The sequence below is a fragment of the Salvelinus alpinus genome, chromosome 12, assembly GCF_045679555.1.
Source record: "Salvelinus alpinus chromosome 12, SLU_Salpinus.1, whole genome shotgun sequence".
Taxonomy (NCBI): domain Eukaryota; kingdom Metazoa; phylum Chordata; class Actinopteri; order Salmoniformes; family Salmonidae; genus Salvelinus; species Salvelinus alpinus.
In genome coordinates this window covers 49,729,384-49,747,074 of record NC_092097.1, presented here as the reverse complement: position 1 = coordinate 49,747,074, position 17,691 = coordinate 49,729,384, and the positions used below count along the sequence as shown (strand labels likewise).

At 41.4% G+C, this 17,691-nt stretch overlaps 1 protein-coding gene across 6 annotated transcripts; it reads right to left on the bottom strand.

Annotated features, from left to right (window-relative positions):
- Nucleotides 1–275: 275 nt before the first annotated feature.
- Nucleotides 276–14,761, bottom strand: ncoa5 (nuclear receptor coactivator 5). 6 transcript variants are annotated; one of them, XM_071336734.1, is made up of 11 exons: nucleotides 14,629–14,761; nucleotides 10,450–10,738; nucleotides 9,934–10,041; nucleotides 8,129–8,195; nucleotides 6,299–6,571; nucleotides 6,096–6,205; nucleotides 5,442–5,571; nucleotides 4,909–5,111; nucleotides 2,005–2,209; nucleotides 1,603–1,688; nucleotides 276–1,464 (listed from the first exon to the last, which is right to left on the bottom strand). In XM_071336734.1, exons 2-11 carry the CDS (start codon nucleotides 10,619–10,621, stop codon nucleotides 731–733), a joined length of 2,088 nt encoding a protein of 695 aa, XP_071192835.1. In that variant the 5' UTR covers nucleotides 10,622–10,738; nucleotides 14,629–14,761; the 3' UTR covers nucleotides 276–730. The 6 variants fall into 6 exon arrangements, with proteins under 6 accessions (XP_071192835.1, XP_071192836.1, XP_071192837.1 ...); XM_071336735.1 differs by having other exon boundaries at nucleotides 6,102–6,205; XM_071336736.1 differs by lacking the exons at nucleotides 9,934–10,041; nucleotides 10,450–10,738 and having other exon boundaries at nucleotides 14,629–14,760.
- Between the last annotated feature and the right edge of the window lie 2,930 nt (nucleotides 14,762–17,691).

Here is a 17,691-nt window from a genome sequence, read left to right as displayed (position 1 = left end):
TTTTATAGATTTGTCAGCACAAAATGCAATAAACCAATACCATTTTATTACAGCTTTGTTTGCGAGTCATTGGAATAATGATCTTTGGCCGGGTTTCAATAGGATCTCGGGTTTTAAAAGGGAACGTTCCCACATACACAGATTCCATTCGCGCTGCATGTCAGCTCACTCGGAAATTGCCTTTAAAAGCTGTATAAGCATACAACACGCTATCTGATTGAATCCCGGCCTTGATGTTTGAAACTACTCAAGGAGTACGCAATAACCACACAATGTCACATTCAAAAATTGTTTATTTCAGGAGCACTGCTAGTACAATCACACAGGAAGTTGTATAAAAGTTTTGCTGTGTAGAACTAGCCCACACCGACACCAGATCTAGCCATCAAACATTGTGGTTGAGCCGAGAACAACAAGTTCAGCACAATCCTGAATATCTTCGGACATGCAATTAACTTTTTACAACAAATCACACTAACCAGAAAATGGAGAGACTGGTTACAACCGAAAATGTCTGACTTTCAAATAAGTCTTACCAAATAACCGAGGTCTGTCATTACAATACCTAGGGTAAAAAAGGGTCCTCTAAAAGCATTTACAAATGCAAAAAAAAAAGAAGAAACAGAAAATATCAGTCTACATCTACACATTTCAACTGTGGTAAATTAATTTAACAAAAGCTGCTTTGCAGACTCGGGGGTTGGGTGTGGTCACATTATGAGGGGAATCATCAGTAATGGCGAGGGTACATTGCCATGGGCGGAGGCTGACCCATGCCTTGGCCCATGCCTTGGCCCATGCCTTGACCCATCCCCTGGCCCATGCCCTGGCCCATGCCCTGGCCCATGCCCTGGCCCATGCCCTGGCCCATGCCATGACTTGGTCTGGGGGATGCCGAATTCCCAGCATTTACCAGGTGGTTGAGAGAGGGTCCGCTTTGAATGAGCGTGTCAAGGGCTTTCTGGACGCTGGGGTTGTCGAAGTTGATGCCCGCTCCCCCTGAGACAGGAGGTCTCTGCCCCCCCTGAGGGGCAGCCATGCGGCCTGTAGGCGACCCATAGCCTTGGTGGATGCCGAGGGGCACCGGGCCTGGGCGCATGGGAGGCCGGGCACCCATCATGTTGGGGACTTGGGAAGGTGTGGGGACCATTTTGGGGACAGGAGAGGCTGAGGACATGGGGAGGCCTGTGGACTGGATGCCCATGGTGGAGCCGTAGGACTGGGGGACCATGGCGGTGCTGGCAGCGGAAGCCGATGCCCCGGCGCCGCTGTTGAACAGGCTGAGGATCTTAGCCTGCAGCTCCTGCTGGTTGTTAGAGGTGGCGTTGGGGGCCGGCGGCATGCTCATGTGGGTAGAGTGGGCACTGTGTGGGGGTGGTGCGTGACCGGGATGGACTGCAGGGGGCATCGTCTGGGCCTGGAGAGGAGGCTCGTGGGTGGCTGCCGTCGCCGGGGGATGCGCTGCTGCAGAGGAAGAAAACAGTCAGTGTTCTTCTGTTAGGAGTTAAATTCTGTAAACTACAGTAAATGGGGCAAAACCCAGCATTGGCTTAGGGGACCTCTTTCAAGCCCAACTTGAGGGCAAAGTTGAGAAAGCCTTACCTGCAAGTGGGTCGGCTCTTACAATGCGTTCCCTCTTGACCCTCAAATACTCTATAAGACTATCCAGCTCCTCTGGAGTCAGGAACCTAGGACGTCAAAGACAGAAGACGCACTTCATGTCAGACACATGAACAGCCAAAGACCACTGTGACACACAATCCCAACTGCACCATTCCGAGCCTCTCTCCTCATACCGGTTTGGGTGGGAATTTACAAAGAGCATTGTCATGTGTAACATCAGCACAATGATAAGCAATGAGACAGTCTACAAGAGAGAGATGAAGGGAGACCAGTGGGAGAAAACGAGACGGATTAAAGTGAAATGGAAAGAGAACGGGCTGTTAAGACAGTATAATATACAGTATTGAAATAAGGAGTGTGTGTGTAAGCAGAATGACTGACCTGCCCTCAGACAGCAGAGTGATGGCAGGAAGCAGGGTGACCGGGTGGCCCTCCCTCTCATGCTCCCTCATCAGCACATCGTCAGCCATCTTGGCAGCTTTCTGAGCGATCTCCTCACGCTCCTTCTCACGATGTTCCACCTTGAAGGAGTCATAGTTGTGGCCCACCAGGACCATGGCATCCTCCATGGGCATGTTGCGATGCTCTAGGAGTGTACATTTTTTTTTTGAAGGCAAAGAAAATAAATGAGTAATTTAAAATGTAGGATACAGGCCTAACACATGGCAGGGCTGTGACTACTACTAAGTGTAAAGTAGTTTTTAGATCAGCCTTCGCTCATCTAGTTTGCATGGACTTCTTGTCAATAGACTGTCAAAGAATTTTGGGCTCTTGGTTATTAAATACTTCATCGGCGCAATTGGGGTACTGAAATCGTCCACATTTCTTTCAAGTGTATATTAGCTAGTTACATCTGGGCATGTTTTTAGAGTATGAGTCATTCATCGCTAGCTATTTTACCTTCCTGTGAAGTGACTGTAATAACAGCCCACTGTAACAAACATGAGTCTGATCAGCAAGTGGTTGTGTGCATTCAACTGTTTTAGCATTTTGACTTCCTGCTTTTGCTCAATTTCCCTTCACGGCAAAAGTGTATTGGAACATCACAGTAACTGTGTGGGATTTGACAAAAGGTCAATTGATTCAGATGATAAAAGCAGTTTGTAACGTCTTTGTGATTACTGGCAATTTCACAAGGTATGTTTAGATACATATACACACACATATATATACATATATATATATATATATATATATATATATATATATATATATATATATATATATATACATATATATATATATATATATATATATATATATATATACATATATATATATATATATATATATATATATATATATATATATACATATATATATATATATATATATATATATATATATATATATATATATATATATATATATATATATATATATATATACTGCTCAAAAAAATAAAGGGAACACTAAAATAACACATCCTAGATCTGAATGAATGAAATATTCTTATTAAATACTTTTTTCTTTACATAGTTGAATGTGCTGACAACAAAATCACACAAAAATGATCAATGGAAATCAAATTTATCAACCCATGGAGGTCTGGATTTGGAGTCACACTCAAAATTAAAGTGGAAAACCACACTACAGGCTGATCCAACTTTGATGTAATGTCCTTAAAACAAGTCAAAATGAGGCTCAGTAGTGTGTGTGGCCTCCACGTGCCTGTATGACCTCCCTACAACGCCTGGGCATGCTCCTGATGAGGTGGCGGATGGTCTCCTGAGGGATCTCCTCCCAGACCTGGACTAAAGCATCCGCCAACTCCTGGACAGTCTGTGGTGCAACGTGGCGTTGGTGGATGGAGCGAGACACGATGTCCCAGATGTGCTCAATTGGATTCAGGTCTGGGGAACGGGCGGGCCAGTCCATAGCATCAATGCCTTCCTCTTGCAGGAACTGCTGACACACTCCAGCCACATGAGGTCTAGCATTGTCTTGCATTAGGAGGAACCCAGGGCCAACCGCACCAGCATATGGTCTCACAAGGGGTCTGAGGATCTCATCTCGGTACCTAATGGCAGTCAGGCTACCTCTGGCGAGCCCATGGAGGGCTGTGCGGCCCCCCAAAGAAATGCCACCCCACACCATGACTGACCCATCGCCAAACCGGTCATGCTGGAGGATGTTGCAGGCAGCAGAACATTCTCCACGGCGTCTCCAGACTGTCACGTCTGTCACATGTGCTCAGTGTGAACCTGCTTTCATCTGTGAAGAGCACAGGGCGCCAGTGGCGGATTTGCCAATCTTGGTGTTCTCTGGCAAATGCCGAACGTCCTGCACGGTGTTGGGCTGTAAGCACAACCCCCACCTGTGGACGTCGGGCCCTCATACCACCCTCATGGAGTCTGTTTCTGACCGTTTGAGCAGACACATGCACATTTGTGGCCTGCTGGAGGTAATTTTGCAGGGCTCTGGCAGTGCTCCTCCTGCTCAAAGGCGGAGGTAGCGGTCCTGCTGCTGGGTTGTTGCCCTCCTACGGCCCCCTCCACGTCTCCTGATGTACTGACCTGTCTCCTGGTAGCGCCTCCATGCTCTGGACACTATGCTGACAGACACAGCAAACCTTCTTGCCACAGCTTGCATTGATGTGCCATCCTGGATGAGCTGCACTACCTGAGCCACTTGTGTGGGTTGTAGACTCCGTCTCATGCTACCACTAGAGTGAAAGCACCGCCAGCATTCAAAAGTGACCAAAACATCAGCCAGGAAGCATAGGAACTGAGAAGTGGTCTGTGGTCACCACCTGCAGAACCACTCCTTTATTGGGGGCGTCTTGCTAATTGCCTATAATTTCCACCTTATGTCTATTCCATTTGCACAACAGCATGTGAAATTTATTGTCAATCAGTGTTGCTTCCTAAGTGGACAGTTTGATTTCACAGAAGTATGATTGACTTGGAGTTACATTGTGTTGTTTAAGTGTTCCCTTTATTTTTTTGAGCAGTGTATATATATATATATATATATGACAAAAGACCAAAAGTACCATACTGTTGCCCCTGTTCTTTCGACAGAACACTTACCTACGACATTAGAAAAACAACCCTGGGTTTCAGCTTTAACTTAATTACTGCCTCAACACTAGGCAATCAGGTAGGTACATGAGTTTGACCAAGTGTCAAGAAGAATGCATCTTAAACAAGTACATTTTACATCCCTTCAAAGCTTAAGTTGAGCACTGAACAAAAAATGTCCACCTGTCATTCCCCCCCAAAGCAGGATTAAGACGCTGCACTGATTCCAGTCAGTCCCGGCAGCAGAAACCAGAAGTCTTACCTTGGGGTGTGCCGAAGAGGATGTTGACTGTGCAGGAGCGGTGCACCTGGTGCTGCTGAGTGATGATTATGGCGAAAGGGGTGCGCGCCCGGCCAACGTCCTCCAGCGCCTGGGTCAGGGACACCTCCGTGTTGAGGAAGATGAGGTCCACCACCATACCCAGGTCACGCACCTTCCGCCCCACCGTCTCCGCATACTCCCTACTGCAAGGACAAAGTGGATACTACAGGAAACACGCCACATGCTTATCCACTCATGTTTACAATAAGATGGCTACAATCAATTTGCGAAGAAGATTACTATGGAAGGTCTTGTGTGACAATTAGGCTGTATGCCAAGGGTACACAACTTATTTGTCAAAAGGGCTGGTGTCAGATATATATATATTTTTTTTTACAAAGACGACCACATTAAAATTGGCCCGTGGGCTGCATCTGGCCCGCCCTGCTGCATGCATAATCTTTAATCAAATACACAGACTCAATTCACACTTAATCTGAGTGGTAATGTAGAGGATTTAATCATGGACTTACTTTTGTGCCTTGTTGACGACAATGACTGAGCAGTCAACTGGACGCTCCCGGTCATACTGTCTCTGGACCTCCTCATAGTACTGACGGTAGAGCTCGTTACGCCGCCGCTCCTCTACCCGCACGCGGTCATCTGAAAAAGACCAGTCTTTACATTATCTTACCACTGACAGTTCAATTTGTATACAAGTTAAAGGGATAGTTCAATCAGAAAGTATCTATTATTATTTATTTCATTTCAATTGTCTGCTGTTAAAAGGAAAGTTTGAGATTATAGCAGAAAAGCAATTTTCTACTTACCCAGTCAGATGAACTCATGGATACCACTTTTATGTCTGCATGCAGTTTGAAGTAAGTTGAATGTAGTTTCTGGGACGAGTTGATGAAATCAGCTATCTGATCCCATTGACTTCCAGTGATTGTTAGCAATCACTCCAGAAACTACATTCAACTTACTTCAAACTGCATGCAGACATAAAAGTGGTATCCGTCAGTTCATCTGACTCTGGGTAAGTAGAAAACAGGCTTAAATTGTCCAAATCGCAAACTATCCCATTAATACCATAAAAGTGTGCCAGTCAGCAGTCAAGATGGAACACTTAGTACCAAGCAAAAACTAATGCCGTTTGTAAGCATTTAAGAGTATTGATTTACTACCTTTACCTTCAGGTTCTCGTCGGCCGTTCCATGGATCCCTGTACGGGTCCTCCTTCTTGCGGTGGTGCTCATCTGCGCCACCACGGTAATATCGATCATAACCCTCCTCTCTGTAATACACAAGTGAGCAATCGTTGGTTAAAAGTTGCTTGGAATAGGGCAGAGAATGTTCCTTCAGGATGGCCCTTTGCCAGACCGGTCACCTGAATGTGGGGTCTCTAGGGTCTCCGCGAGGTTCACCGCGAGGGTCTCCACGAGGTTCACCCCTGAGATCCTTGTCCCTGCCCTCGGATGTGCGGTAGCGGTCAAAGTTGGGGTCTCGCGGTTCGTGATGGTCACGAGGGTGCCGAGGCTCACGGCCAGGCTCCCGTGAGTGCTCTCGGCTACCCCGGTGTGCACGAGAGTCGCGCCCGTGCATAGGCGAGCGAGAGCGAGGACGGGGCTCCCTGCCTTCTCCATAACCTCCATATGGATCCCTGGAAGAACAAACAAAGCCTTAGTGAAAAATGTTGGATGATTGGGTTACTTTAACATAATGGTTTGGTTTTAATGTCAACATTAGAATCAAATGAAATTTGTTAATTATTTAGAACGCACACAATAAAGCAGTGAAGGCGCTCCTCTCAAGGACTCCACGAATTAACGCATAATTTCCCCTTGACATTGGGGCAAGTGTGATTCCACGACGGAAAAAATGTGAAACCCCCCCACCTAACATTTATCACAATGACCTGATGGCCGGTGATGCAAATGCTAACAATTCCAAGTCACAGCAGAAACGTCTTTCCACTGAAATTGTCCTTCCCATTAACATAAGTCTTCGTAAAAACTTCCAGGGAGTTCAAAACCATATTTAAACGCAATGAAAACCTTAAATTAAAAATACCTGACATCGGGTTTGCTCGAATTTGAGAAGTGATATATCACATGAAAACGTACACATGCTCCATATTAAAATGTGTTTTTGATTAAAGGGTCGTGTTTTCGGAGGGAAAAAATTAATTTATAGAAATGCATTAATACTCGAGTATCAAGCATTCTCAAGAGTGCCTACCAAGCAAATCGCCAATGAAATCAGCGTACGCAAAACACAACAGGAAACACTTGAGACAAAAAAAATTACCACACATTAAAATATTCTTTATTGTCTATACAGATTTTTGTTAGCTGACAACTGACACCTACTTTCAAATGTTTTTGAAAACGGGCTAACTAGATTGAAATAAAAGACTTGTACTCAAACAGAATATAACTGATCACAGAAATATTTTGATATTGTCGATGTCGATATTGCGTATCAAAGTCAACCGTTTTCCAATTATGAACATTGATTAACTATGCAGAAGCAGACATGACACCTAAAATCAGTCTTATCTAGACCTCAGGCGTTGCCAGAATCGTCCCACAGCGAATTTACATGGTGGTTGGGGGCGGTATTAGTCTAGAACGACATGTATCTGTTGGGCATTTTTAAGCAGAATTTTAAAAAGCCAAAATCGTTGTGCTCAAAACATAATTCAGGTTGTCAAAGTATTGAGACCGATTGTTTCCCATCGCAGACAATAATCGATAATTAAGTTTACTTTATTGCCATGCTGCTGACAACACAGCCGAGCCGATCACAAGGGTGAGGCATGGCGTAGCATTTGTTCAACCGTCCGGTGAAGCAAGATGGCGCCGCATGTACCGGTGATATTTTATGCTGAAGAGCTTTTAAGCAACTTCCTTTGAAATGAACGGGATGCCATTTTTATTGTTTTGTCTAGTTAAATATGGCTTAATCAGAACAGGGAAATTGTGAAAACAAACATCTTTAGAAGACAAAGGACACAGAACTAAATTCAGAATGTTTTATTTCATGATTTTCTTTGTGTGTGTGTGACGTGAAATATTTTACCGCTAACTGAACAACGCCGAGAAACTCTTAACGAGCTGTTTTTGCCAATGTGCTTCGGGGCAAATGACATGAAACATATTTTACCAGAGCAGCTGAAACGTTGGTACTTCTTCATACCCCATTAGCGTTACTTTACCTTCTTGGAGGGCTCGGCCGGGATTGAGCTTTATTCTGTCGTTGTCGCTCCGCTGCCATATTTATAGCTGAAAATAAACCAATCAAAAACGTTCAACATGACATTTACAGATATTAACTCAATGAAGCGAAAGGTTTTAAGTGCCATGAAATGTAACCCCGCCGCTCACTTTCCCGATCCATAAATTGAGTTCCAGATTTCCAAGCATGAAAATCCAAATTGATTGTTCCAAAAAAAAAAAAAAAAAAATATATATCTAATTGGACGAGAGGGCGAAAATGTTCCAGGTTCCAAGTTGTCTTTACATGGCTTCCCTTGTTATATTGCATGAAAAGTTTGATGGGTATTTTTTGAAGAGAGGATGATTTCCATTTTAGTTGAGAATGAGAATCATCTGGGATGCTTTGACTCAGCTACTAAAATAAAATCAAGTTGAGATGAAGCGTTCAAAGGAAAATCTAACTGTTATGTCAATGAGAACATTAACACTACACTGATGACACAAAGCCGAACACGTTAATCTTCCACTCTTAAGAAGCATTGTGTGTGCGTTCTGAAGTCTGTTCAAATTTGCAATATTTCTTCCAATTGTTCAAAGACAATTAAGTGTATCCTTCGGTAGTCAAAAGACATGGTAGCAATTTCAAGTTTTAAATCATTTATTTTGTTTAAATGTCATTGCAAATGCGGAGCTAAAATGTAATGTATACAACAAAACTGTTCTTGGTTGGAGCAGACTAATTTTTCAAAATTACATTGTATATTGCCCCACTTGCTAAACATTCATAGTTATTCAGAAAACTACAGTTTTATAACTTAAGTAAAGCTGCTAAATTGTAGTCTGGGGCTTCTGCTGGGAATACATTGAGCAATTTAAAATCCTAATATCTAAATAAGCCACTGAATGTTATTACAGCGATTCAATCTTGACCTAACACTTTCAGAAGAGGATACATACTGTGTGGTGGAAGACGCCACACTGCACAATAGGCCTACTGTTTAACTATGTTTAATCTCTAGTGGACAAACTACATAAACATAAATGGTACCGTAGATCTGTCATGATACAACGGATTGCATGACATATCAAACAGGCATTAGTTCTGGTGACTTGGTCAAATCATGATTTTGTAGGTGTTAGCATCTTTAAAATTTCAGAAGGGGGCGGGGCATTTGGCCCATAGATTTGCGAAGAGAGGGCGGAGCTCATCGTTACGGTTCCAATCTCTTCGCTTAAACACATATGGACCCAGAACATACAAATCAAGCATCTGACCAATTACGCAAGACTTTAGCTATGGGTTAACTGAGAATACTGTAATATTAAACTGATATATGCTATGTGATTTCAAAGAAATGGGAAAACCCCTTATTATAGCAAATATTGAGAGTGCTGGACAAACAGAAAAGTATTAAATTGGAGAACTTGGTAGGCTGTTGTCTCCTACTGCACAAGTCTTCGTAGCTGACCAGGTCATCCGCTCATCATGCATTTCTATGGGCTAGTGCAGTATTTTGGGGGGAATTTGAACACATTACCTGTCACACTGCACGAGCAATGACAGGAAAAACATCCAAGGGTCCTAGTGTTGTCGGGAGTACGTAGGAGCAGTTAAGACGTTGTTCTCGCCGCCGACCTTAAGATTTCACTCTGATCTTATCAAATGATCTGGGATGAGTTAATCATTCTAATATCGTACAGCGTATTCTCGGCATTAGTGACAGGAACACCAAGACAAAATTGCTCCCCTTCAGTAATTAAGACTGTTAGCTGGACAGTCACATCTAATACAGTGAACTCTTACCTATTTTATAACCTTTATAAGGGCGACCATTTTGTCCCGCCTTTGCAGCCTCTGCATCCTCAACACGTTCAAACTGCACAAATCCGTACCCTTGGAACATGGACAAGGCTGGAAAAAGGAACATTTTTGTTGTTTTGATTTCATATAAAGGAAACAAGGGCCAGGTTTAAAACTTATGATTTCCTCTCTAAGGGTAGTTTAATTGATATTATAAAAAAGTTATGCATTGAAATAGAAATGTACAATGTTCAGAATTTGGTTCAAGGTTACAAAACTTTATCCCAAAAATGTTGTGATTCTTTAAGATGAATCTACATTTGAATTGATCACAGCTTTATCTTGGGCAAGTTTAATATTAGGCTACTGCATTGTAACCAAAAACAATACAATCGTAATTAGGCTAGATAAGAGTTACATTTAAAGAATCATGACTCCTTAAATTCAATAAGACGAATGATGCTCAAAAATTGAGGATGAAATGTGTATTCCTTCCTAGTAGGTAGCCTAAGTACTAACCATGAATCTTCCCGTAGGGACTGAACAGTTCCTCCATGTCCTTCCTGTCCATCAGTGATGTCGGTAAATTCCCCACAAAAATCCTCCTCTCCATATCGCGGGGATTTTGGCTGTTGGTGCATGAGCGAACAGGGCCAGATGGCGATCCACTGCGGCTTCTTCTGTGAGACATGGCGCTACTCGGCTAGATCCCAACCTTAGTGAATCTTTTCTTTGGCGTAAATTTTTTGGGGTACTGTTCAATTTCCTCTTTTTTTTGCGCGTGTGCTCAAAAGTTGTTTCCAAGGTCCTAAAAATGTCAGCGTGGTAAAGAAAAAGAGAAGAGAAATCCCATGGATCAAATGTTTCAGCACAGCAGAGCCCCAAATAGTTACGCCTAGGTTGCACTCTAAGGAAGAGAAAACAAATTCCTACGAAATTCAACAAAATTAGGACATGACAGTCATTCAATGCCCTCTTTGTTGCGTTTGGTTATTATGATCACAACTGTTACTTTGAGAAGCTCTGATGATATAAACTGTTGAATAAATTAAGGGTGAATCATATCATATTTTAGGTTAGTCTTCTTTGAATGCAAAGAAGTTGCCAGTCTTTCAGAATGATTATTCGGATAATTAAGTGTAAGTTCTGTATATCCGCTGAAAGACATTCATCCACTTGAAATACAATGACAACAGGCTGTAAATCAAAACAGCTGATTCCTTTACAGAAAAGTTTGGACAGATGAGGCCGTCCTGTAGTCAGTTTTTTTGTTCTTAGGAATGAAATGTCACCATCTGCAAATGTTTGATTAAGATTCAGAACAGTCAATATGTTATAGCTAGGCCATAGCATCTACAATAGCAAAATTCCCTACAGGGATTTAAAAGCATAGGCCTAGACTGGAGGGAGTTTCCACCAGATTGGGGGTTGACACAGGTAGGAAAGGTTACCGTAAAGTGTTTTCTGGCGTTGTTAAAAGGGCTAAAAACTAGGGCTTGTACACCCTTTGTAAGCAATTTGTGTGTTGGGAAGTCATGATTGGGCTCTTCCTAGCATCTTTCAGTCCTAGCAACCCTAGGTTACACCTCTACTCGTATTCCTCCAGAACAACTGGTTAATATTTCAGCCAAATAATTCCCTGTATTTCTTTCATGTAGGCCACCTCATTTATATCTACTGGTCCTCCATTACCGCTACTGTTTATTACACAGAAACTGAGTGGTATAATTAGCTACACTTAGCCAATATATTTACAGGTCAGAGTGAAAGTACACACATACGTGTAACTGGAGGCAGTGGATATACCTTCCTCCCGGCGTAGCCATCTGGCTTAATGCATATGCCTTCTAGCTAGATAACTAACGTTTGTTAGCAGGCAAATTAACTTCTAAACTTCAACCATCCTTATTGTCATATGACGTTATTGCTTGCTAGCTAGCTAACAAAATAGCAAAACATTTACATTGGCAAAATGCTGCTTTTAGCAACGCTGGTGCAATTACACACTTGGCGTTGCAAAAACACATAACATTTCAAACTTACTCTGCCTGTGGTTGGTCCTTATAAAAAGGGGGGGTTAGACAAAATAGGTAAAGGAATGTATTATTCAACAGACTCAAATGTGGGTCTGTGCTAGACCCACTTCCACTCGGCTTACCTCATGTCAAAATAAAAGTCCTGCGTGTGCTTAATATGTGCAAAAAAAAAGGAATAACTTGTGGGGGACCAACCTGAAATGTAATTGTATTTAACCTCTGGCATCCCGTGGACTGCTCAGTTTTTTGCAGCCCAACTTTAGTGTGTAAATACACCAGCATTGCTAAAGCAGCTAATAGACCTCGCCGGCTTGTAGTCCCTAAAACCCGAAATTAGTTACCTCTGGTTCATTCAGCCATTCCTATGGGCGAAACGAATGTGGTTTTGGCATAAACGCCAAAAATAAGGTCAGAGGTTAAAACAGGCTTAGGAGATCTTCTACGTTTTGTTCTATGAGATAATCAGTCTGTTACCATGAGCTTTATTACATATATGCATCAAAATAGGGCTAGGTATTTTTTTTACCATCTACACCGGTATAGATGCACAGACCGATTTGCGTTTTTTACTTTACCTTCTATAGCGGTATTTCAATGTTTGGTTTGTTAAATGTGATAAGCCACTCCGTTTATAGTTTACGCTACTTGAGTCATCTCTCTTCCTCGCACACCAAGTCTCGCCCCGTCACTCAAGGAGCGCAGGTGTTGCTCGACAACAAGATCATTTGCCGACGTTCACTCTTCAGTCTGCATGGTCAATGAAGCAGATGCATCAATATGTTGATGACAATGATGCTGCGTTCCACTTTGCTTCTTAATATAAAACCACAAGCTTTCTATAATTACACTATCAGTTTGTGTATCTTACAGTCTGCAAACTGCTAGTTTATATTTTCTTAGCAAGTTGTGGCTAAAATAAATTGTTTGCCGCTAATGCTAACATAGCTAGCTAAGACATCCCGATACCAGTGATTGTGTAAGCCTAAATCAGCATGTTTGTGAAACAGTACCTTCTAAATCAGAGACGTATAGGCGAAGCACGAATGTTAGCTACATGAAGTATGAGAAAACATTTAATGTAGCCAAAGATTTTAGGGTCCCACTCCCCTGGGAAATACTGACCAACACTTTTGTTCCTACCCTGTCACAATAATGACTCCATAGAGATCCTTTTAGTATTCTGTTCCTAATTCTATCATCAAAACCACCCTGGCTTTCTAATTCGTTGTCATGTCAAACATTGTATTCAAAGTATCCACTAGTATATTTAAAATTAAAATAACCATTCTATTTCCATGAATCCAACAGTTCACCCAAGTTTTTTGATCTAAACCGCAAGCCAAATCGCAATATTTGTTTAAAAATAAAGCCTAGACTTTTTTTGCCAATATCATGTAGCCCTATATGGCAGTGTGGAAATTATAAACTTTTGGTTGAGGTTTGATTGAACAGTATAAAGAATCAGAATGGAGAAAGCCACCATGAAATTACATAAAATGTACAGTATGTGTTGCTACCAATGATTTATATAAACCCTGGATTGCTAATCCATAATGTCACTCGTTAGAAATGCAGCTGCCCATAGGAATGAATGGAATTGTAAAGTATTTTATTTAAAATGTTTAAAGGGCAAAAGTATGTTGTTTTAGTGGGGACAGTTAGATTAGTACCATCAAAAAATATATACTCGAAGGAAATGTTTCATGTTTAGGTCACATATTTAAAAGTATGCATTAAAGATGTCCAATAGAATAAACGTGGGAAAAAAAATGGGACTTTAGAAAATACAATTTCTAAAGCTTACAAAATATTTTTTGCAACGATGGGAGAGCGCCAAGATGGATGCGTGGTGGCTTTCAAACAACTCCCCGTCAGTCATCTAGTGTGTGTGTGTGTATGTATGTATATATATATAAATCATTGGTTGCCATCCTACGGTCATGCACAACTCAAAGCAAATTATAAAACTTATTCCAAAATATAAAATACGAAAAATATCGTGATATATTTGGGCCGCTCATCACTTCAAAATTCACACCTTAAATGATAACGATTATATCATCGAATAAAACGTTAGACATATGTATTAAGCCTGTGTTTATCCAAAAACCATCCAAAACCCACTTAGCTTTTGACCAACGAGCCATGGCGGAGTTAGTCCTTACAAAAAGACGCCATTAATATTGCTCTCTGTTGGCGGGAGGCTACAGCAAGCTTGTCGTCATGCCCTGACTGGCTAATGTTGGATAACGACAGCTAACTTTATAAACGTTAGCGAACTAACGTTACTGTATTTAATAACTAGACTTAATGAATCACTGAACCCAAAGCAGGTTTCGCTAACTCATTACCTAAAGTAGTAATGTTAACTAACTAGTTCCGCGTTAACTACCCTACCTCGACTGACTAACGTTAGCTAGCTAGCGTTACTTTACAGCGCTTGAATGAATGACGGCGGGCGTAGGCCTAGCTAGCTACATATCATGGCCCACTAATATCCAAGAAGATGCTAACACGGGACTAGCGATTGTTCTGCGACGGGACGCCATGTTGGCTAGCTTGGTCATCTTAGGGCGGTGAAATAACGGTAACTAGCTAACTGGCTGTAGCTAGTCACTAACGAACACGGTGTAGTTTATTATAATCAGCATTGTACTCCTACCTTCAACATTAAGGTTTCCAAAAATCTGCAGTGCTTTGATGTCCTCCAGTAAGTTCTTCTGACCACCCGTAACAGCTTCCCCTTCCTTCTTCGCCACACAATAATGGCCGTCTGACTTCTTCTTGTGTGGTTTTTAAAGCAATGGGCTCGTGCCTCGTGTTTGTATTATGTCAATACTGCCATCTGCTGTATAGGAGGTCTTGTTGCAAGGTCAATTTATGTTTTAATGCGTAATAATACAATAAACACCTATCTGAATTCTTCAGTGCTACAATGTTAAACGTCAAACTCCATTATCTTATAAGCTGAGGTTGAACTGATGGACAGTGGACCAGTAGCAGTCAGTATGTAACCTGACACCACAGGAGGTGTTGATGGTACTTGTGTAGAACAATAAAGAAAACAAGCTCCCTTGTCTTCTCCTGAATCACCCCAGGGTGCCGGTGAAGGGCTGGCAGGCCTCCAAAATAGACTAAATGTGCTTATAACATTTGTTCAGGGTTTGGGAGGGCACTGGGTAAGCCATCCTCACATGAAACATAATAGCCCTGGCCTATGTCTGCGGGACAGAGTTTATTTCACCCCTTGGGGCAATTATATATATTTTTACATGCCATCCACCATAGCCCTAAATTGTTAATATAGAGAGAAGCACATCATAGACCAGCACTATACCAGCACTATATGTTTTGTGTGAGGATGCGGGATGTTAAGATTTTTTTTCTCCATTTATACTGAACAAAAATATAAACCCATGTTTGATGATGTGAAATAAAATATCCCAGAAATGTTCCACAGACACAAACAGCTTATTTCTCTCAAATGTTGTCCACAAATTTGTTTTCATCCTGTTAGTGAGCATTTCTTCTTTGTCAAGATAATCCATCCACCTGACAGGTGTGCAATATCAAGAAGCTGATTAAAAATCATGATCATTACACAGGTGCACCTTGTGCTGGGGACAGTAAAGGCCACTCTAAAATGTGCAGTTTTGTCACACAACACAATGCCACAGATGTCTCAAGTTGGGGGGGGGGGGGGGGGGGGCATGCTGACTGCAGGAATGTCCACCAGAGCTGTTGACTGTATGTTCATTTCTCTACCAAAAGCCACCTCCTACGTAATTTTTGAGAATTTGGCAGTACGTCCAACCGGCCTCACAAACCGCAGACCACGTGCCCAGGGCCTCCACATCCGGCTTTTAATTTGGACAGGAAAGTATAGAAAATTTGATCTGTTAAGGCAGTTAACCCACAAGCGGGTAACCCACTGTTCCTAGGCCGTCACTGTAAATAATAATTTGTTTTTAACTGACTTGCCTAGTTAAATAAAGGTTAAATAAAAGTAATATCCACAGCTGTAATAGGAGACATTATTTTAGAAAATCAAAGGGGAGGAATTTTGAGAAAATAAAAGGTGTACCTTTTACAAGAGAAGTAAAGGAACCCACCACACGTATCTGTAGATCTGTAGCTCATATGGACGGTGAAATATTGAACACTTGTCCTATCACAGGAAATATTCATGTAAAATCAGTTAAATAAATAATTGTAATTCCAATGGGTGTACTTTGGAGAGGTGAGAGGTAACATTTTTTTAAATTGAACTAGGCAAGTCAGTTGAGAACAAATTCTTATTTACAATGACAGCATAGGAACAGTGGGTTAACTGCCTTGTTCAGGTGCAGAAAGACAGATTTTTAACTTATCAGCTTGGGGATTTGATCAAGCAACCTTTACGGTTACTGGCCCAACGCTCTAGCCACTAGGCTACCTGCCATGGTTTTAGATGTATATGACATTTGGACTGGAAGCTATAGAAAATTAGCTCTGTATGTGAACTAATAACTACAACTATAATAGGAAAAATGGGGAGAAAAAAAAGGGGAGGAATTTTTAAAAACTAAATCGCTTTGTTAAGAGGTCAGGGAACACACTGCACTTGTCTGTAGATCTCTAGCACATGTGGATCGGAAGTCTTTCAAAATGATAATTATGACATTAACTATTATTTTTATAATCAGGGAACTTTAAAATGGGAATTCTTATTGGTGTATCATGGATAAGGGACATCAGTGACTACAAGTGATTTTTAGCTCGCTAGTCTAGGTCATGCAAGTAGGCTACAGTAGTTTGGGTAGGAGTGAGAAAGATCATAGGTCTATTTATGTTTGTTGAGCTCGTATTATTACATAAAATCCATTAAAAATAAACAAGTTACAATTTTAAAATGTAATTGTTGTGGTAAAAAAACATAAAGTAAGTTTAAGATGTATAGCTCATTTAATTTAGGGAAAAAATTCATTTTTTCTGCTGTAAAAAAAATAAATGATTTTTTACCTTTATTTATTAACTAGGCAAGTCAGTTAAGAACAAATTCTTATTTTCAATGACGGCCTAGGAACAGTGGGTTAACTGCCTTGTTCAGGGGCAGAACAACAGATTTTTACCTTGTCAGCTCAGGAGATTCGTTTTTGCATTCTTCCGGTTATTAGTTCAACGCTCTAACCACTCGGCTACCTGCAGCCCCATGATTGCACATGGTCCCTTAGTTGTCAGTGGATAATATTCCCCCATTGAAATCAATGTAAAGTCACTTTTTTTAAATGGAACAGAACAGAGAAAAAGGCTGTACCTTGTTCTCTGACATCATCTGATTCTAGATATATCATCCTAATCATCCTAATCATTCCGTCGAAGCTGTACTGATGAGCAAACTCCAAATATCAAACCAATATCCAAAATGAAAACTTTACTGCGGTTTACCACAGCCACAAAGTCACAAACTCTGCCTATTTCTACAATTTTAAGCCTAACCAATGTCGTGGAAATTCTAATCAATAATGAGGAGAGACAAGGTCAATCACCAATCAGGATATTACTTTATTCAAAGCGTATAAATAACATTGATGAATTATTGCAATAATGAAGCTGGTCGCCGAACTACCCTTAGATGATTAGTTGAGAGGTCAACGAGCGGATTTGAGCCACAGCATTTTATAGCAAAGTGCATCCTCCTGAATGGTCATGACAAACAACAGATGTATGGAATGGGTCACAAGGT